The sequence below is a fragment of the Drosophila ficusphila genome, unplaced genomic scaffold (assembly GCF_018152265.1).
Source record: "Drosophila ficusphila isolate 14025-0441.05 unplaced genomic scaffold, ASM1815226v1 contig_855, whole genome shotgun sequence".
Taxonomy (NCBI): domain Eukaryota; kingdom Metazoa; phylum Arthropoda; class Insecta; order Diptera; family Drosophilidae; genus Drosophila; species Drosophila ficusphila.
Genome location: NW_025064807.1, coordinates 524,459 through 546,196, shown reverse-complemented (window position 1 = coordinate 546,196; position 21,738 = coordinate 524,459). Strand labels below are relative to the sequence as shown.

The 21,738-nt window shown below is 40.4% G+C and overlaps 4 protein-coding genes and 1 non-coding gene across 9 annotated transcripts; 3 read left to right on the top strand and 2 right to left on the bottom strand.

Annotated features, from left to right (window-relative positions):
* The first annotated feature begins 27 nt into the window (after positions 1-27).
* On the top strand, positions 28-8,195 carry LOC108100795 (CD109 antigen). The gene is made up of 15 exons (XM_017204839.2): positions 28-433; positions 2,769-2,946; positions 3,008-3,486; positions 3,550-3,880; positions 3,938-4,221; positions 4,281-4,392; positions 4,455-4,601; positions 4,659-5,334; positions 5,392-5,523; positions 5,592-6,010; positions 6,072-6,419; positions 6,599-6,776; positions 6,836-7,191; positions 7,259-7,715; positions 7,783-8,195. The coding sequence occupies exons 1-15, from the start codon at positions 348-350 to the stop codon at positions 8,007-8,009; spliced, it is 4,410 nt and encodes a 1,469-aa protein (XP_017060328.2). The 5' UTR covers positions 28-347; the 3' UTR covers positions 8,010-8,195.
* A 197-nt stretch (positions 8,196-8,392) lies between these two features.
* LOC108100804 (sodium- and chloride-dependent glycine transporter 1) lies at positions 8,393-11,534 on the top strand. The gene is given in 10 exon segments (XM_017204868.2): positions 8,393-8,678; positions 9,316-9,611; positions 9,666-9,721; positions 9,918-10,041; positions 10,099-10,432; positions 10,498-10,649; positions 10,717-10,799; positions 10,801-10,843; positions 10,917-11,117; positions 11,185-11,534. Coding segments are annotated over 10 exon segments (1,767 nt in total). The 5' UTR covers positions 8,393-8,503; the 3' UTR covers positions 11,488-11,534.
* Positions 8,927-9,105, top strand: Trnay-gua. The gene is made up of 2 exons: positions 8,927-8,963; positions 9,070-9,105. It is a non-coding gene; the product is annotated as a tRNA-Tyr (tRNA).
* Positions 11,498-14,564, bottom strand: LOC108100802 (sodium- and chloride-dependent neutral and basic amino acid transporter B(0+)-like). The gene is made up of 9 exons (XM_017204865.2): positions 14,302-14,564; positions 13,683-13,814; positions 13,459-13,628; positions 13,301-13,398; positions 12,567-13,036; positions 12,369-12,517; positions 12,173-12,301; positions 11,903-12,109; positions 11,498-11,843 (listed from the first exon to the last, which is right to left on the bottom strand). The coding sequence occupies exons 1-9, from the start codon at positions 14,462-14,464 to the stop codon at positions 11,562-11,564; spliced, it is 1,800 nt and encodes a 599-aa protein (XP_017060354.1). The 5' UTR covers positions 14,465-14,564; the 3' UTR covers positions 11,498-11,561.
* A 1,113-nt stretch (positions 14,565-15,677) lies between these two features.
* LOC108100801 (sodium- and chloride-dependent glycine transporter 1) lies at positions 15,678-21,694 on the bottom strand. Of its 5 annotated transcripts, none has more exons than XM_017204860.2 (11): positions 21,480-21,694; positions 19,230-19,848; positions 18,226-18,357; positions 17,985-18,160; positions 17,887-17,927; positions 17,706-17,826; positions 17,217-17,556; positions 16,995-17,152; positions 16,807-16,935; positions 16,537-16,743; positions 15,678-16,263 (listed from the first exon to the last, which is right to left on the bottom strand). In XM_017204860.2, the coding sequence occupies exons 2-11, from the start codon at positions 19,588-19,590 to the stop codon at positions 16,003-16,005; spliced, it is 1,926 nt and encodes a 641-aa protein (XP_017060349.1). In that variant the 5' UTR covers positions 19,591-19,848; positions 21,480-21,694; the 3' UTR covers positions 15,678-16,002. The 5 variants fall into 5 exon arrangements, with proteins under 5 accessions (XP_017060349.1, XP_017060352.1, XP_017060351.1 ...); XM_017204863.2 differs by having other exon boundaries at positions 19,230-19,746; XM_017204862.2 differs by having other exon boundaries at positions 21,631-21,685.
* Between the last annotated feature and the right edge of the window lie 44 nt (positions 21,695-21,738).

Sequence of the window (21,738 nt, the reverse complement as noted above, 5' to 3'; positions counted from 1 at the left end):
ACTTGAGAAATCAGTTGGCAGCGAGCTTTCAAGCGGACAACAGGTGATCGCGAGCGTTTCGCAGCAAAGGGGAAAATCGCATAGAAACCGGAGCGGGTAAAGTCGCTCCAAAAACGCGCACTTCGTCTTGGGCAATTCGCGGTGCTTTTGGTGCTGCTGCAATCGCGAGTGAGAGAGCAATATCCACACCGGGAGTGCGAAAGAGAAAGAGCAAAGCGGCTGCCCACGGCAATAAAGTTCGACTTGGTTTTTGTTTTAATATGTGATGCCAATACACAATTCGGCAATCGAGAAAACGTGTTTACACTTAATTTGCTAACGCGATTCAAAGAAAAGTAACAAAAAAAATGCGCCTCCAGGCAGCGGATATGGGAGCTATTCCAGTGCTGATCTTAGTCACCGCTTGTTTATTCCAACAAACATCGGCCCAGGGGTTAGTATAACGCACACCTCATCTACAGGTGACACAATGAATAAGCTAACGAAAAATGGAATCATATTTAAGTGTCGCCAAATGACATCACGTCCCTCCACTCCAGATTTAGCCAGAATAACAAATGACTTAGACGAGGAACTCAGAAGATTTGTGCAAAATCTGGGAACATGCCGCCAAGCAGACCTGTAATTAACAACATGTAATCAAGAAATTAGCCCTGGGTTTTATTACTGTCATAATAAGCTGACAAGAGCGAAACAAGTCGGGAGATGAAATAACCCGAAGCCAACGCGATTTTTGGAGGCGAATTTCAAACTGCCTACGCGTATTCAACTCGTTAGGGTGATGCAAGGTGGGAAGATGCTAAAAAGGAGATGCATTCCGTTATGAAAGATTAAAGACAAATGTTGCAAAATGTTTACATAAATATATTTTCCTATATAGAAAATTAATAGAAAATATTTGTATACTAGTACAATATTTTATTATTTTATTATTTTATTTTTTTATTATTTTAGTACAATTTGTTTCCTAGTTTTGTTTATAAAAACCTGTAAAGCCATAAAAAGCTAAGTCAAATGTATGATTTTTTAAGAAAAGGAGTTGCATACATTTTCTCAACTTTATGTTAAGATGAACAATCCCAAACATATCAATATCATCTTAAACGGTCATTATCTTACCCGCTTGATTAACCCTGATGCTTTAGGTGACACATAAACATGGATTGCTACTTGTGTACTCATTTCCGATTGCTCACCTTGAAAGCTGACCAGTCGAGGCGATCTTATAATCAGTTTGCGAATTTATTCAGCTATATATGTAGAGGTGCACTAAGAACTGTGATTGATCGAGCAATGGCAAATCCACTGGAGGCGTCTACTTCTGGTGCTTTCCACTTCTTTCTTCTGGTTTTATGATCTGTCATTGAGTTGGCTCGAGTTCAATCTGCTACCATATATGGGGCACTCATTCAAGGCGCTATTACGCAGCTCATGTGGGTGAATTTCAACCAATTGAACCCGGATCAGATTGGAGTAGATGGACTATGAAATTCATCTGGCTACATTCGTTCAACACCCCATCGCAGAATCAATCAGGTGGAACATCGCCACTGCAACTGGAAACTTGAAGCCTGCACTTTGCGGCCAATTTGAGCAAAAGCGAAATTGTTTTTACCATTTACCTGTTGGCTGGAAACCGTTTTGCGAGAGCGGCCACCATGGGGCGAACCTGTTTTTTTAGGCTAACAAACGTGACATAAACACAAAAGAAAATTTTTGGTGGGAACAGGTTAGACTTGCCAAACCAATTGAAATTAGAACAGGCGGCAAACTGTGCAGTACGCCAAAAGGTGGCACAGTTAGCAGGCAGTCCATAAGTTAAGTCTTTTGACAACTAAATGAATTGCTTGAAACTTACGACCAAAGCAGCCGTTTGTAATAAGCGCCATAAAAGTGTAAAATATTAAAAATACCCTTTTAAACTAACTGGTTTGAACAATGCTTTTCTTTTGAGGAAGCTATTTGTTAGGATTTTCAAAACAAAAGTAAAGGTTTTTCAAACATTAGCATAAGGCAAATACAATACAAAAATACAAATACACAATTTAAAATATTTTTCTTGACCCCTTTGACATACTTTAAATTCTGTACTATTTTGGCTTGAAATATTCACTGTTGATTTTATAACATCTTCAGTAGAAATCTTGAAATAGAAATACCAAAACAAAAAGCATTTGATTCACAGCTGCAATTGTTTGGATGGTTTGAATTAAAAAAGCTCTTGACTTCTGCAGTACGATGAAGAGGCAAAAGAAAACCACACAAAAATAGTTATAGCTCGAGCCACTCTGCCGCACTTCCCACAATTTCGACCCCGAACCCCGACCCCCAACTACAAACCACCTTTAACCATTTCCTACCAAAATACAAATACCACACCGCAGCGATTGATGCTGACCCGGCCGGAGAGTTAAAGTACAATACCCCTTTCGGGCTGGGGCTTTGTCTTCCGTTAGACGCGTGAATGAATAGCGAAGAAAAGATTCAGATAGCATAACAGCATAGGTGTAATCCACTTATCTGCGAACATTAAATCTGTAGCTTTTTTGTTTACTTTTGTGCGGCAGCCGTCGGATGAGTAAATAAAAAAAAAGCTGACTCCAAAAACACAAATCTAGCGGAAGCTTAAAAGACTTGGTAGTAATAAAAGATCCAAAGATACAATTTTAAATTATTCTCCTAATTTTTCCTATAAATATATTTATAACAAATATCTGTTGAATAGTATTGCATTTGAAATAAGATTTTATTGCTTAAAAACATTTCAGACTTTACTCCATAATTGCTCCAAATACATTGCGTCCTAATTCGCAATTCCATGTGGCTGTGAGCTTGCATAATGCACCAGAGTCAGCCACTTTCAAAGTGGGAATCCTGGGAAGTTCCTACACGGACTTCAAGACCGTGGAGCTGCGACCCTTTTCCACACAACTTCTGCACTTTGAGGTAGGTGGGAAACACTTCCTTATTGGAAAGGGAACAGCTTTTAACCATGATTCAAAAACAGATTCCAGCCCTTAAAACCGACAGATATCGTCTCACTGCTGAAGGTTTAGGTGGAGTTCAGTTCACCAATGAGACTCAGCTGCACTTCGAGGCCAAACAGCATACGGTGTTGGTCCAAACGGATAAGAGTATCTACAAGCCAGGCGATCTGGTTCACTATCGTGTGCTTATTTTGGATGCCAATCTAAAACCAGCTCGGGGCTATGGACGTGTGCATGTGGACATCAAGGATTCGGGTGATAATATTATACGGAGCTATAAGGATATTCGCTTGACCAACTCGATTTACTCGAACGAACTTCGATTGTCGGATTACCCACGTTTTGGCACCTGGTCCATTGTTGTCGAGGTTTCCGAACAAACTCATACGCAGACTTTCGAGATCCTCGATCATATTCTGCCCAAATTCGTGGTGGATATTGATACACCCAAACACGCTATTTATAAAGACGGAAAAATAGCAGCCACTGTCAGGGCGCAGTAAGTGCTCAACTTCCTAGTTAAATATTTTAAATAATTAAATAATTTACTCTACAAATCTAGCTATGCCTTTGGCCAGCCAATTGTGGGTGAGGCCACCTTATCCATTTACCCGACTTTCTTTGGCTCCCTTCAACCTTTTGTAAATGATCTCATCACCCGAAAAGTGGTGCCCATCGATGGCAATGCCTACTTTGAGTTCGATATAGAGAACGAGCTCCACCTCAAGCAGGATTATGAGAGACAGTATCTTTTGGATGCTTTGGTGGAGGAGAAGTCCACTGGTTCGGTGCAAAACTACTCAACAGTCTTGACCCTGCACTTGAATCACTATCGTGTGGAAACTGTCAAGGTGCCAAGCTATTATATTCCTGGAGTACCCTTTGAAGCCACTGTAAGTAATTTAAACTATCAAAAATTACTTAAATAAATTTCTAATTAAATTTTTAAGGCCCGCATAGCTCGCAATGATGGCAATCAACTGAGAGACTTTAATCCACAAATCACCGCATATTTGACGAATGTTTACGGCAGCAGTGAGATTTATAATCGCACTGACTACAGTTTGGATGCCAGTGGTGAGATAAAGATGAAGTTCACAGTTCCCATCGGAGATCAGGATGAGTTCCATTCCATTATTGTCGACTACCAGGGAGTGATAAGTGAAGTGGGAAAGATTCCGAGAAAGCATTTGCACAGCAAAAACTACATCACAGCCAAGGTGCTGAATGACAGGTGACTGAAAATAACAAACTAAGTTTAAATGGATTTCTAAAAGTTTTACATATTTTAAGACCCACTGTAAACCAGGAAATTTCTGTGGTAGTGCGCTCTTTTGAGCCCATCAAATATTTTATGTATCAAGTTGTCGGACGTGGCGATATTATTCTTTCCCGCAATGTGGATGTACGTTACACAAGGTTATATCTTTTGCAGAATATTTCAATTGCTTATGTTATCTAATTTAGGTGGCTGATGGCACTTTCCACACCATCAAATTCCTAGCCTCATTTGCCATGATGCCGAGGGCCAAGTTGCTCGTATATACGGTAGTAAACGGAGAGTTTGTTTACGACGAGCAGGTCATACAGTTCGAAGAAAATCTTCTTAATGCGGTAAGTATTATATCTCTTTCATTACTTCTCAGCTTAATTGGCAATTCATTTTTAAAGGTACAAGTTGAGGCTCCAATTAGAGCTCCACCAGGCCAGGATATTGACATAGGCATCAGCACCAAACCCTATTCCTATGTGGGTCTTATGCTAGTGGATCAAAATGCAAATAACTTGAGAAGCGGTCATGATTTGACCCACAAGAGATTGATGGATGCTCTGCGTTCATACGAACTGAGCGATGTGAACACCCCAACGGGATCTCCTGGCAAGGAATCCGGAGTGATAACCATGTCGAATACGGATTACTTTGTCGAAAAGGAAGCGGAAAGCAGTCCTGCTTTGGGAAGAGAGGCTTCCACTGGTCCCGAGGAAGATAAACTGACAACTGTGCGAAAAACAGACATTGGACCCGCCCACAAGATCGAGGTTAACACCCTGCCTCCCGGCAAAGGACGATATGCCTTCTCCTACACTCCGAAACCATTCTGGCACAATCCAAGGGTTCATGTGATGCGTGATCCTTCGGACACGTGGCTCTTCCTGAACATCTCAGCCAGCAGCGATGGGAGGAACTCCATCCACCGAAGGATTCCCAGTGAGATGACCTCCTGGGTGGTTTCCGCCTTTGCTCTGGATCCGGTGAATGGATTGGGCTTGTCGCAGCCAAATGGCAAATTGGAGGCCTACAAGGAGTTCTACATTACCACCGAGCTGCCCTATTCCATTAAAAGGGGTAAATTATTTGTTAATTAAAGGGAAACAGAATATTAATCTTAGTTACTTCATTTAGACGAACTCATTGCCATTCCGTTTGTGGTGCACAACAACAGGGACAGGGATCTCAATGTTGAGGTCACCTTTTTCAACTCAGCCCAGGAATTCGATTTCCCACAGCTAGATCCCAAGGCCACCAGCAAGCCAAGTGAGTTTCCATTCTTAATTTCATTTCATTGATAAATCCTTAACTGTATCTTTTATTTCTTTTCGTAGAAGAGGAACTCACTAGCCGCAGATCCTTGCAGGTGCCCGGAAAATCCTCCCGATCGGTGTCCTTTATCGTGACCCCCAAGCGAGTGGGTTCCCTATTGGTCAAGGCAATGGCTACCTCCTCCCAAGCTGGCGATACGGTGGAGCAAACCCTACTTGTGGAACATCCTGGAGCCACAGAGCGGATTAACCGAGGATTCCTCTTCGAGCTGAACTCAAATGCCCAAAATAGGAGAAACGTTTCCATTGCGGTTCCACGAAATGCAATTCCCGAATCCACTCGCATCGAAGTCTCAGCGGTTGGCGATCTGATTGGTAGCGTAGTGGGTAACCTGGACAACCTTATCCTTCTGCCAACTGGCTGTGGTGAACAGACCATGGTCAACTTTGTGCCCAACCTGATGGTTCTTCGATATTTGGGGGTAAGTTTTCATCGCTAAAGATTAAACTGAAATTCTAATGTTTTTAATTTATCTTTTTCAGCGCCTTCAAAAATTGACTCCCGAAGTGGAGCTGGCTGCCACAAACAATCTGGCAGTGGGATACCAAAGAATCCTGTATTATCGTCATGGGAATGGTGCCTTCAGTGCCTTTGGCTTGGATGCCAAGAGGAGTTCCACCTGGCTGACGGGTTATGTGGCGCGATCCCTGCGACAGGCGGCTTCCTTCACCCAAGTGGACAGCAATGTCCTCCAGACTGCTCTGACCTATCTGGGAAGTGTTCAGTCCGCAAATGGTGGATTCGAGGAGCGTGGCGATGTCTTCGAGAGATTCGGCGACGATGGCATCAGTCTAACTGCCTTTGTGACCCTGGCTCTTATGGAAAATGTGGTAAGTGGCTTTGAACTCTACACGAAAAGTTCCGAGCTTGGTTAAATATATAAAAGCTAATTAAAGCTAAATTAATTAAAACTTGTTACAAACCATGCTCATTTATGAACCCATTAATCAATAATCTCATAAGCTGTGAACGTAGGTCAACAGATTGATTGATTAATAATATTGCCTAGGATCTCTACCCGGAATATCGGAACAACATCAACAAAGCGCTGGACTTTATCACGAGGGGCTTGGATGGATCGAACAATCTGCATGCCATGGCTTTGGGAACTTATGTGCTTTCCCGTGCCAATCACAATGCCAAGGCAGCTTTTCTTCAACGCTTGGACTCCATGGCTATTAACAAGGGTAAGCTGGTTTATATATATTTAAATAAACAATCAAGTAATCAATTTCCCCTCCGTTAGATGGTCGCAAGTGGTGGAACAAGACAGCTCCCGCCGGTGAACAGCAGTCTCCGTGGTACAATGCCACTCGCAGTGTCAACATCGAGATCTCCGCCTATGCCGCCTTGGCTCTTCTGGAAAATAATTTGGTGGGAGATGCTTTGCCAGTGCTGAACTGGCTGATGGATCAGCGGAATCCCAATGGCGGATTTGTGGCATCTCAGGATACGGTGGTGGGGCTCCAGGCACTTCTGGTTTTCGCCGAACGCTTTTCCAGTCAGGGCAACAATCTCCAAATCGGCTTCCATTACGGAGAAGGTGCCGAAACCATAATTAATGTGAATGCTCAAAACTCACTGGCCCTGCAAACTGTGGAGGTAAACTAAGAGATAGTTGTGTTTTATAATTCATATAATTAATATTTAATTGGTGTTTATATTTAAGCTTCCCAACAACCTGAAAAACCTGAGTGTTTCGGCAACTGGCAGAGGAATGGCTTTGGCCCAAGTGAGCTACACATACAATACGAATGTGACCAGTGCCTGGCCTCGATTCGTACTCGATCCCACTGTGAATCGGAACTCCCATGCGGACTACCTCCATCTCTCGGCTTGTGCAAGTTTTGTTTCCGTTGCCGGCGAGGAAGAGCAGCGATCGAATATGGCCGTAATGGAGGTGCAACTGCCCAGTGGCTTCGTTGTCGACAGGGATACTTTGCCCACTTTGGAGTCAAGTGAGCGGATCAAGAAGGTGGAGACCCAGAACAGGAACACCAAGGTGGTCATCTACTTCGACTACCTGGACAGAAGGGAGGTCTGCCCCACCCTGCACGCCTACAAAACTGTGAAGGTCACCAAACATCGACCCGTGGCGGTGGTCATGTACGACTACTACGATAGCGGTGGGTTTAGAAATTAACCAACTAAATTTAATCATAACATACTCCAAAATAAATTAATGTTTTCCAGCTCGTCGTGCCAGGCAGTTTTACAGGGCTCCCAAGTCCAACATCTGCGACATTTGCGAGCATGCCAATTGTGGTGACCTTTGTGAAAAGGCCGAGAAACGCGAGTCGAAGCGACCCGATGACTACACGGCAATAGCGGGTCATAGTTCAAGCTCGGACCTTGGAACTATTCCCGTTTTATCATTGATGACGACTCTATTGGTTCTTTTGAAGACTCTCTGCTGTTAGACGATATTGTTATTGCCACTTAAGGTGGAACCAACAAGGAAATCGAAGCTTTAACAAACCCACTCACATAGTTTGTAAGTTAGCCTAATGAATGCCGTGAACTAAACCTAATCTAAGTACATCTAACGATGCTAAAGTGTTGCCAATAAAGTGTTATAACGTTTACTAAAACCTACAGAAAATGGGTGTCAGTTGATTGATTTAAAGAAGTTCGGTAAGTTATCGAGTATATATTTTAAATACCTTATACTTTAATTTGCAATTATTAACCGATATTATTAGCATAGTGCATGCAATCCGACATGCAAATATCACTCATACGCAGTGTAATTCTAGAATATAGCAATATAATGTTCTGCTTATGTCAAGCAATCGTTCACACTCCCACTTTTTGACAGCATTGAAAATAGAGTGTAAAAATAGAACGCTTAATACTCAATACACATTTGGCCTTCCTACAGCATGGTAAATTCGAAGTGCAACCTTGAGTGACAATGGCCAATAAAGCGCAGCCAACGGGGACCGAGCGAAAGGAAAAGCGCATCGAGCGGGACGAGAATCGTGGCCAATGGAAGTCCAAGTCGGAGTTCATCCTTTCGCTAATGGGCTATGCCATCGGAATTGGCAACGTCTGGCGATTTCCCTATCTCTGCTATCGAAGCGGCGGCGGTAAGTCTCCCATCTTCTCTAGCAGATCCACCCATTAACAATTGAACCACCCACACAAATCGATGAGTTTCGCTCAAGCTCATTTTGCTCCGAAAATAGCAGGCCAGTGACGTCAGAGAAAGAGGGGGCTGCAATGGTTGCGAATGTGGCGCTGTGGCGCTGCGGCTATTTTTAGGCCATAGCTTTCGAGTGAAAGCTGGCAAAGCTCCAGCGCTTATGATGGCCATGTGGCCAGGCGACCGGCGACGCCTTCGATAGCTCAGTTGGTAGAGCGGTGGACTGTAGAGTTTCCGAGGCTTGGTGATGCGAGCGAAGGCAGGACTCTGGGCTAACCACTACCATGGCCCAGAAAGCGCCCCGGTCTTGTATCATCAGTTCGCGATATGTTGAAATCCATAGGTCGCTGGTTCAAATCCGGCTCGAAGGATAATTCTTTTTGGGATTAGGACTTTTTTTATCTGCTTGGGAATATGGGGATAGTAAATAGATACTTTCTTGGTAATTCGATAACCAAAATAGCTAAAACAGAAAGTATTAATTTTTTAAGTATTAGGAGAAGTTTATAAACATGTTCTGTATTTAAAATATTTTTCATTGTAATATTTTCTTGATTTTTATTTTATTATCCTCTTTCTAGCCGCCTTTCTCATCCCCTACATGCTCATGGTATTTTTAGCCGGCATTCCACTCTTTTACATGGAGGTCCTGATCGGCCAGTTCTCAGGCACAGGATGCACGGGCATGTTTCGCCTGGTACCTTTACTGAAGGGAACCGGTTTCGCCCAGGTGGTGGTGAACGCCTACTGCCTGTGCTACTACTCGGTGATCATATCGTATCCCATTCGGATGATTTCGTATTGTTTCTTCAAGAAAGTTCCCTGGGAGGACTGCGAGAATTCCTGGAACACAGACAATTGCGTTGCCGGTGATGACGTAAGCTAGTCGACCAACTATTTGAAAAGCAGTGAGTTCATTTTGATTCCTTAGTTGGAGAGCACTAATCGCACAGACGATTTTTCAACTGCCGCCGATGAGTTTTTCCAGTAAGTTACAAAAAAATAAATTATTTAAATATCTTGCATACTTACATAAGTATTCTTAAATTTGGAACAACAGATAAACAAAATTACGAAGCGATTACCTACAAGAATTATATTCAATTAAAACTAATGTATTAGGATTTAAATTGGTTTAATTTATTTTAAATTGATGGTATTATTTAATATTGAACTCTTGCAGCAAGGAAGTGTTGAGGCTCTCATCATCAATCTCGGATCTGGGAGGCATGGTGTGGGAGCAATTTCTTAGCTTAACGATCACCTGGATAATTATTTACCTGTGCCTGATGCGCGGAATCAAATCGGTAAGTCGTGTTTTTCACGTCGGGGAATATTTACCATTTTTACACTATCGATTTCAGGTGGGCAAGGTGGTGTACTTCACGGTTCCCTTCCCGTACCTCCTGCTGGCCATCCTGTTCGTCAGAGGGGTCACGTTACCAGGCGCCTGGACCGGCATCAAGTTCTACCTGTACCCCGAGTGGCACCGCCTGCTGGACCTCAAAGTCTGGGCCGATGCCGCCATCCAGATGTTCTTTGGAATCGGACCCGGCTGGGGTGGCCTCGTCAACATGGCCAGTTTCAACAACTTTCGGAACAATGCCAAGTGCGACTCGATTCTGGTTGTGTCGGTGAACGTGTTCACCAGCATATTTGCGGGCTTTGTGGTCTTCTCCGTGCTGGGTTTTCTATCAGGTGAAGAGGCATTTATGCCATGTAAATTAATATGTTGAGGTCTCCTAAGGCTCTTCTATCGAAAGACAGGACGGGCGTTCCGGTGGAGTCGGTGGCCACCGGTGGAGCGGGACTGGCCTTCGTCACCTATCCAGAAGCCATTGCCATGCTGCCCATTCCGCAGCTCTGGGCTCTGATGTTCTTCTTAATGCTCTTCCTGCTAGGCATCGACACTGTGGTTAGATATTCAGGATCAATACAAATTTGCAGCAATACAAGCGCATAACATCTATCTAAATCCGCAGTTTGTGCAACTGGAGGCCGTCATGTCATCCATTTTGGATGAAGTCTCTTGGCTCAGGAATCACAAACGGAAAACGACCCTCTTTTTTCCATCTTTTTTTCGGTCTGTCCAGTATAATGTGCACAAATGTGAGTACCAAACGAATGGAAAATCAACATAATCTTTAAACTTTCTTGTTTAATCTGCTATCTCAAACTCCAGGGCGGCATGTACATCCTCCAGCTTTTCGACTGGTACTCCTCAGCCATAGCCGTTATTGTCATTTGTCTGGTGGAGTTAATTATGGTCTCGTGGATTTATGGGATTAAGAACTTTATGCTAGATGTTGAGTTTATGCTGGGAAAGCCGCCAAGTCTGTATTGGAGGATCCTGTGGCAGTTCATTACACCCGTAGTCCTTATAGTAAGTAGCTTACTTATTATTTATTTATTCAGTTTGATCGTAAAACATTTTCCCTGCTCATTCCCAGTTCATTCTCATTATGAGCATAGTTTTTATGAGACCAATCACCTATAACAACGTATCGTACCCAATGTGGGCCATTATCGTCGGCTGGGTCAGTTTTGTGTCATCTGTGATGTGGATTCCCCTCTACATATTCTATATAATGATCCGCAAACGGGCCACATTGCGCGATAGTCTAAAGAAGCGCCTCAGTCCCCTCGATTGGACTCCTGCTGACCCCCAGGATCGAGCAGACTACGAGGCTTTTCGCAAGCAGAGAGGAATGCCAGGTTTCATGTCCGAAACAGACGTTGAGAATACTAAATAGATTTTATATATACATGCAAAATATATTTGTATATTTTATATTACAAACATATTTATATTCCAATACGATTGCACCTAGTTGACTTCCTCCGTCACCTCGAACAGCTGGTGGGTGATCTCCGTGTTGCCGACGGCTTCCTCGTACTTTTGGCGGTGCTCCATCTCAACTGGATACCAATCGGTGGGTCGACAGGTGCGCTTGAAGCGCTCGCAAAAGGTGCCCGTGCTCTGGTAAAGATAGTAGAATCCATAGCCAGGTATGAACAGAATTGGTAGCCCCACCAGAATAATGGACACCACGAGCACCACCATTGATGAGTAGGAGTGCTCCATTACTGCCAAGCCAATTCCAGACAGCTAAGTATGAATAAAAGTGTTGTTTTAAAGCTTTTAATATACAAAAGAGCAGAACAAACCAGACAAATCACTAAAATGATCGGAGCTATGAAGCGGAGTATGAAAATCTTCCACGAGGCAAAGGGCTGGCCCAGCATAAATTCAATATCCCTTTGGAATCTTTCTCGGCCGTAGATCCACAAAACCACCAATAGCAGCAACAAGTGGAGCAGACTGTGTGAGAAAATGGCGTCCATGGCGATGGCAGAAAAGAATACAATTCCGTGCTAGGAATTAAATACAGAACATCATATTAACCTCTTTGATTTAACTATAAACTCATAACTTACGTTGGTGCAAAAGAAAAAAGAACAGATCGCCAGCCCACCAATAAGACCAAAAGTAACCTCCTGTTTCTTTTTTCTTAGTGCTTCGAACTCATCAAACAATGTTTGCAAAACAGTGAAAATCTGCGTCGTCTGCAAAAAAAGAAACATATTTGAATAACGTAAGCAAATAACCAATTCTAAATCCAAGTATACTGACCATCACAATAATTCCAGCCATCAAAAGCATTGTATAGTATATTAAAGTCCACATGTTCGCCCACTCCAATGAGGACAAGGCACTGGCACTGGACAGGAACAACAGCCAATGAGTCAGAACATGTGAGTCAAAGGATGCATTAACAACCTCTAAAATGCACAAAATTATGCAAGTGTCATAGGCAAAATATTCGGTTACCATTGAAGTAGTTCTCCAGGATGAAGCATGTCAAGCCAAGCGTAATGTAAATTAGGATCTGCCCGAAGGAAATAATCCAACTAAACGTCATGATATTTGTCTTGAATCCGTTAAAACTGGACAGGGCAATAACACTGCCCCAGCCAGCTCCAAAAGCGTGTAGGACCATAATAAAAGTCGAGCCAAATCCCATTATAACATCCTCAAGCTTTGGGGTTACAAATCTCCTCAGCCCCATTAGGGCTCCTGGAAGAAACAAAAAACGCGCCAAACACACGAGGAGAAGCCCTAATGTTCCAATAACCATGTAGCGTATAAACTTTCCAAACTTTGCCGTCTCTGAAAACTTATAAAATACACCGGCTACAATTCCCCAAACCAGTACAAAGAGAGCTATAAAATGCCAGGATAGCTCGTAGTCCTCAGATAAATCCGGAAAATGGTCTTTTTGAAAGGATTTAAATTGGTTTCTATAAAATAAAACAAAAATTAAATAAAAATTTAAATTAATCTTTCAGATCTTTTTAAATTAAAACAATTAGGAACGCTCTGCCAGTATAAAGATATCGCGGTTTGTAAGCGGTAAAGTAGGCGTGGCAAATTCTTGCAATAAACTTGCGCCAAGTACAAGTCGCAGAAATCTACACTTTTATTGTCTATTAAAGTGTACAAGTGAACAATAATATATGGCAACCATTTTATAAAAAAGTTGGAAGAAATAACTTTTCACTTACTGAAAAAAAAGAACCGAAGGAACATGATACAACTTTGTATAATAACTGGTTTCGTTGTCGCTTTCAGAGAACTCGTCCTCTATTGTCACATTACAAGTCTAGAATATAAACACAACTATTATTCCTATGGGTACCAAACACTTTTACCAATTTCATACAGTGTGTGATCTGTGATCCCCAGTCTCATTGAACCAAGATTTAAGACCCTCGCAACTCCATGGCAAAGTGGGCCGAAAAGAGTGGAACATGAAGAAAAGCGGAACGGCAGTAAAAATACTATAGTAAATGAGCATTGAGATGGTCAGGAAAAAGCTCACATAACCCATGCCTGAAATATAATCCTAATTTTAGAATTTATTCGGTATAACTTCAATTTGCTTACCTTTAAAGAAAGGAGTCAGACGAAAAGCAGAGATAAAGCCACTGCTGGAAAACTGGCCCATGAAGGAGTGTATGACCAAGATTGGAACCAAGTAGATTGCCATATATACAAAGTATGGAAGCATTCCAAAAACTGAAGTAGGCACAAAAATAAATTTAAATGTCTTAATAATTAAAGTCATATAAAATTTTAAGCCCAACAATTGGTTTACGCACGTATGATATTATTAAAAAATTCGATATTGTGACCTCTCAAATAGTAAAATATGCATAAAGTAGTATTATATATTGTATAGTGACTGAATGAATGGGAAAAAAAAACATATAATAAAAACGACGCTCGAACTTACACATCATTATACTAATTGTATTTAAATTAAATATAAAAATTAATTCTTTCTTTTTTGATAGTCTTTTAATGCGTTGTTAAAAAAGTGTATACGAATTTATGAGTCCAATACACCCTAATCGCTGATAAGGGAATTCATATTTATATACAGAGATATACGCAGAATGTGCGATGTGTCTAGGTAGCAATGCAACGCCCCTAAAAAGATTAGGCTAACCTTCGATTCAATCTCCACCTAAAATATAGCTACAGCATTCAAATTGTAACTTACGGCCCATATCAAAGAAGAACCAATACGAGGCAACAAATACGTCAAGCTTTAGTGCTAATCCAAAACAGGCAAAGATATAATCCGTGGGCTTTTCCCATTTTCCTCGATCCATATCTGGAGTAAAGGGCTTGAGCCCGGTGCCATATGATGTTTCATATACCATCGCGCTATTATATGAAAACGTGATCCGATTTTATTAGATTTTCTAGTGTACGGACGATCCGCTTTTTTTCTACTTTAAATTGACGGACTAATTAGTCGAACCGTTGCCGGCAAACTAAATCCAAATCGGACAGCTGGTCGCTGTATAGCTCATCTCGTTGGACGATGGTTATCATTCTCTATGTAAGGCAATTCTTATTTGTACTTTCAACAAGTCTTGCATCGAAAAATAATTTTATAAAAATGATTTGCATCTTTCTTAAACAGGTATCAATATATAATTGTATCTACAGAGATTTTATAAAAAAAATGTAATATTGGTAAATACATAAGGTTACCTCTAAACGTCTTCAAACTATTCTAATTATTGCCAAATGTATTTTGTTTGTTTCCTATTGCAAAAAGACGTCTAATTTCTTGCAACATAATCATTATACCTAAATGATTTTTTTTTTTCGCTTAACAATGAAGATTATTAACTAAGTTACAAATTTTAAATCTAAAAATAATCCATTCAATAAGTAATATTAATAAAACTCGTAAAAAAAATTAATCTCTAAAAATGTGTTTAAGTGTTGTTTTAGCGAATAATAATTAAAAATATAAATAAACATAGAACAACAAATTCGGTTAGTGTACTTCCATTTGCGACCACAAAATGCCTATTTATTTAGATGCACATTATCAGAGCTCTCATATTTGTGACTGTCTCATGGGTTTTACTTATCATCGTACATTGCCAAGTTCGTTTCGATGCTGGAACTGGAAATTGATATTTTCGCGCTCGGAAAATGGGGAAACAAACAGCCGCAATGTCATCAACGCTAGGGGAAAACTCTATGAGTAAGCAAAATCAATTAAAACCATTTACGCTATTGCTGTTGATGAAAACATACACTGATAAGGCCTATCGCATCACTAGTGTCAGTGAGGCGTAAATTGAATATAAATTTAAATTTTTAATAATTGATAACCTCGTAAACATAATCATATGTATTTTAAAATATTTATAAATCTAAGTGCTCTTTCATTAGATCACTTTTGCTGCAAAGACAGCAAATACAAGTCTAAAAGTATGCAAAAAAAAGTGAGGTTTTGGCGAATATCGTAAAAATTACATTTAAGAATACCCCTTAGTAAATACCGTAAGGTAATAATAAGGTGCAAACTATTCCTGAGTTCCCATTTCCCAAGAAATAACGATAAAAGCTAAGTACATGACTAAAAGGTAAAACTTTATTAATTAGTAACAATATTTTTTGGCCAAAGCTTCTTGATCTTTTCAGTAGGCAACTACTAAATATCACCAGTTTATTTTTCACTATAGCTAGCATTTGGAAAATATCAGTACGACTCCATCAAAAACACCAACGGTACTCTTACGGCTTTTCTGTGTATGTGTTGGGGTGACTGTAAGTGTATGTGTGTGTGTGACCGCATATGGGTGTATAATAAAAGTGAGTTCAGTTCAGTTCATTTGTAATGTGGCGACGCCTGAAGCGTTTAGTTTTGATCTAAAGAGTATTCGATATTTAGGCACTATGTGGTATTGGCATTGGCATCGATCACCAGCATCTCAGAGATGCCCATGATTTCCTCGTAAAATCGTCGGTTATCCGCATCCATCGGATGCCAGTCGTGTGGAGCGAGGCACTGTTGCAACCGCTGGCGCCAATTGCCGTTCGTCCGACACACCTTATAGCCCATATACGATATGGCCGTCAGGAGTATCAAGCCCTGGCTCACGTAAATAAGGACTTCGTGGGTGTGATCACGCACAAGCAGATAGCTGAGTTGGAACTGAAATAAAAATGGCTCATGTGAGTACTATTCATATAAAATTAATTGCATAATAATGTTTAATTACTTAAACAACAATAAAAATATTCAGTGATTCTGTTAAAAACAAAAACGTCACATAATTTGAATTTCTGTTCTTTGTGGTTTAACCATTAAAAACACGTATAAGTATTTTCTAGATTGCTTAGTAATAATAATACAAATAAGGTTTTTTCCTATAAATTACAAATTTTTATGGGGCTTATAGACGCCCCGAGTCAACCCTTTACTTACCAAACACAATCCCAGAAAAATGGGCGTGACGAAGCGTATAAAACATATTTTAAAACTCGAGATCGTTTTGCCCAGCATAAACTGCAAGTCACACTGAAAACGAACACGACCATAAATCCAGGTCGTCATCAGCAGAAGTACACCCGAAATTAAGACTTGGGTAAACACCGCCAAATTGGGTAGCTGAGTCAGCTGACTAAAGCCCAACTAAATATAAATATGTAAAAAATAATTTATTTATTTAATAAACACGTTATTTTGTATACTCACCTGAGTACAAAAATAAACAGAGGACGCTGTGAGGCAGAGGACCAGAGAACAGATCACCAGAGTTCTTTTCGATCGCAACGCCTCGAACTCATCAAACAAGCCAGTAAGAACGGACATCATTTGGATGATCTTTTAATAGTAAAAGCCATTATATATACATTTTAACTTGGTTTGGAAATATAACTCACCAAAGCACATAACTCTGATAGGAATATCATGCCAAAGAACAGAAAGGCCCACAGATTTGGCGTCGTGGTAAATCGGCCAAACAAATAGGAGAAACAAAGGTACAGGAACTGCATATGGTGCTTCTCATCCACATGCAATGGTATCAAACCCACGTGATCTGTAAGATAGTTAAAACTGAAATATTTAATATGCATATCATCTAAATAAAACATACAACTTACCCTCAAAATTATCGTGGGCTATATTGCAGCAGAGAAGACCCATCAATCCGAACGTGATATGGGTTAGGCACACCCAGATGCTTAATTTCTCGGCATCGCTGCGAAAGTTGTTGTAACTGGACAAGGTGATGATACTTCCCCATCCGGGTCCTAAAGCGACTCCGGCCATCAAAAGGGCGGTGCGACATGTTGCCCAGAGGCTTTCGAAACTGTCCAGCTGTGGCATCCAATAATATTTCAGGGTATCAAAACTGACTTTTTCGTGAATGACCGAGTACGAAAATACTGCCAGAAAGAAGCCGAACATCAGCACGCAGAAGCATCGGAGGGCCTTACCAATCTAAAGTAATAAATAATGCTTCACTGATTTAAAAAGCCAACACATAATTATCAGAGGATTTAGGGCTTGTGAACATTTTAGCATCTAATGATTAGTGAATTAGTTTAAATGGGGAGCAAGGGAAATAAAGTAAAACTCTTTTAACTCACAAAAACAACTGACTTTAGCAGAATGGCCTGAACCACCAGCCAAATGGCTATAACGCCAACGAGCATGGACCAGGATATGCTTAAGGGACCAGAACCTTCTTCCGTAGAGGCAATCGTTGATCTAAATATAATAAATAAATTAACCTTATTGCAGGTTAAGTTCATTACACTGATAAACTACCTAAAGAACTCCACAGTGGAATGGGGATCTACAAAGTAGGCCTAGGAGCAAAAAATAATCATTAGTTAAAGAACACAAATATATATTACTTCACTCACTTCGACATCGTAATTATCGTGTAAGGAACATTCCTTGGTATTCCAAGTGTTGTTGCAACTCATCCAGGGTATAACCCCGTGCAGGGAGTTTACGGTATAGATAAGGGGCACCACAGCTCCAATGCTGTAATATGTGAGAGTTCCCAGATTAAGGAGCAGTATCGCGTAGCCGATGCCTAAAAGTATGTCGTAAAAATGTATATTACTTAAAAGAAACTGTTGCTGTTTAATGATCCCTTACCTTTGAATATGGGCGCCACCCGAAATGCTGAGATTGATCCAGAAGATGAGAACTGTCCCAGAAATGCTTGGATCAAAAATATTGGCAGCGAGTAGAAAAACATTCCCATAAGGTAGGTAATTATAAATAACACTGTGAGAATAGAATAAATAAACATCTGGTTACAAGAAGAAAGTTTATCATGACAAACTGAGGGATTTTGTTTATATTAAGATTAGCATCCAAATAGGTACTAAAATATTAAAAATCTGGGATTTATCAAAGAATTTTTTCTGCAAAGAATTTTTTTATAATATTTCTGAGTAATTGCAAGCCCTTTGAACCTTGAGTTCCCATAGTTATTATTAATCCATTGCACATTGTTACACACTATAGTTATTAGTCGTGCCGAGGTCTGCGTCACAGTTTAACTTATCTTAAAAATGAAAAACAATGCAATTATGTAATTAGCTAATACTCGGTCATCACCAGCAAACAAATGGGTTTCAAAACCAGTTTTGTAGATGATTAATCTCGGCTAATTACCGTTCTAAAATCTAAGAAAATTTCAGAAAGAGTTGTTTTAATTTTTGCGCTAATAACAACCTCCAATGTTCTTCTTATCTCTTGCAAATTGAAAATACTCTTCAAAGTTAACGCATAAGGCCACCATTAACGCAGCACCGATAACCTTTGCCTGAATTAATTGAATTATATTGATAAAGCCCCGTAAAACTAAGCTAGTAGTCGGAAGAAAAAAAATAACAATTAAAAAAATGTTATTATTCTAATATATTACTTTAAATTTGAACAGTGCTTTACAAAATATATTTATATTGTTTGTTTTATGTGTAAATTTTAATGAAACACATTCTAGTTTAATTGAATTTGGATACGCTTTTTGTCTACTCTAATCACTTTGGAATATTTGTGATTATTTTTATTCGTTTTCGTTTGCGCTGTTTAATCTTTTTAATTTAAAAGCACTTCCTTTTTGGTTTGAAACTATATTTAGGAATACTTACTCCAACCGCCGTGCAGAATTCCGAAGGTGGAGAGTTCTGAGAAGATCAGCGAACTGAAGGCGTGTGTGCAGCTGGCGAAGTAGAAGTCCGCCGATTTGGCCCAACGACCCCGCGACTTGTCATGTCTGTAGGGTCGCTCCAGGGTATCATAAGCACTGCCCGATCTGACGGCCATGCTGTGAACCTGCCGATTCCGGACTCGTCGTGCGGCAAAGGCCAAACTGCCGCCTCTTCTACTTCCGGACTCGACTTGTCCTCCTCCTTCCGCGAAATCTCCGAGTGGCTCGGCGCCATGTTCGCTATTTTCACAGTCGCCCAGGAGCATGCAATTGTTGAGCTGCTCACCGCAGATTCCCTTCATGGTGGCTCATCCAGTGGCCACCAGGTGAGAAGACCCAAACACCTGCGACTCTGAAGCCTCAGTTAAAATTGGCCTGTCTTGGTTCCGTTTCGTTTTGTTCCGCTTTTGTTTTGCTCGGTGTTTTTGGCACTTGACCTAGTTTTCAGCAGCAGTTTACTGGGTCATTTCACGAAAGAACAAGTGGTAGAAATCCGAGTCTAAGATTATGTTTTAATAGGCAATAACAGCTGCCGGAGGCGTCACCCCGCACTCGTAAACCTTATTCGAAATTAAACCCGATTTTGATTACTCCGGGCGCCAAGCAATCAGCTCCGATGCTCGGCGGCAAATGATGCTATTCGATGGGGATTGCCGTTCTCAAGCGACGCCAAATCAAGCGGAATTATAGGCACTGCCAACAACAAAGCGTCCAACAACTCACAAATTTAATTAAATATATATGTCTTTATACGTAGCTTTTTTCGAGCAATGCGTATGTGATTGCCAGTGAGTGTGCAATGATGTACAGTGGGTTTGCCCCACTCAAATAAAAAAATTTAAAAAAAAAAAAATTAATAGATTTATTATATTTAAAAATGCTGACAAATTTAACATTTTTATACAAAAATGAATATTTAATTATATATTATTTTAGTGATATACTTATTGATATTATAATAACAAGGCAATGTTTAAAAGACGAAATAGAACTATGAGTCTTAAGTTCATTATTAAAAAAAAAAAAAAGTTAATATATATATACATATATATCTAAATTGCTTGCGTTCCCAGACTTAATCGCTTTAGCTTGGCAAACCTGCCGATGGTTTCGACGTTTCTTTAAATGGCTCGTACCTATGCTATTATCAGTATAGCTAAACAAAGAAAATTCCGACCGAAGGGGAAATCAAAACAATTGGAAATTTATTTTTAAAAACAAAGCCATCGAGCAGAATCGAATCGCATCGAAACAAAACAAAGCGGGCGAGAACAAAGTGAACGGGGGCAATGGACAGCTGATTGTGTTTTTTTCCCACCTCCGCTTCTACTCTCTTTTCGCACTCTTCGCCGGTGGTCTACAGAGCGTATACTTGACATTGCCCATACGTATGAGTGGCCGAAATAAGCGCAGCTCTCTTGTTCTCTTTGACCCGAAAAATGTTTCAACAAGTAAAACGATAAAAAGCGGGAGGGCGGTGTAATTGGGTGTGCGAAAGTCAGCTGTTTTTTGTTTTGAACCGTGTGAGTTGTGTAATTCCACCGAACTTTGCCCTTTTTTTATACTTTTCTGCTTTTCCCAAGTGCTTACGCGTTTTGGAAGTCGATGACGTTGTTAAATTGGTGTGGCTCCATTTATGAGTAAATTAGCGAGTGCACCGAATGCGGCGAACGTGTCCAATTAGTCGAATCGAAATGTTTACAAACAAACACTCAAGTCTGCGCAATAAATTTGCGAAAAAATTTGAAATGACCAAAAAGAAAGCATACGCAAATATTTGCACAGTTAAAAATAATAGCCACGAAGGCCTCATTAAAAATACAAATATATATTAAACAATTTGTTTAACGTTATAATAATTAAAAAATTATCGTTACAATAAAACGATTTAAATTTATTAAAGATAAAACACCAACTTATTAACTAAACAATTATACTAAATTTCTTTTTCTAGAAAACAAACAATTAAATTAAGGCCCATTAGAATTTTATCTCTAAGTGTGCATAAATATTTCTGTTTGCTTGTGTGCGAAAGACGCAAAAAGTTGGCGTCTCAAGTGTTGGCCAAGTCTGTGGGCAGTACCTTTCCCTCCCAGCCGCTTTCCTCCCTTTTTTCCACGATTTTCCTCTCATCAATAAGACCATGCACATATAGATAACGATATTGGCGCCACATAAACTCAATTTCTACCGTTATCATCCACTGGTAATCTAAACTATCTGTTAGTCACATTTGCATGCACCTGCATACAGTGCACATTTCTATTTTGTTGCGGCGACACTATTTGCAATCACGCACGAATCTCCTGCAAGCCTGCACTTTGCAAAACGGTATTCCGTACCCGAATCTCGATCTGAACCCGAATCGGAACCTGCTGCAACTGCGACGCACGTTGTCGACGCGTCTGCCAGCGAACGACTGAAAACTGAAGAGTAAAAACACAGCCAGA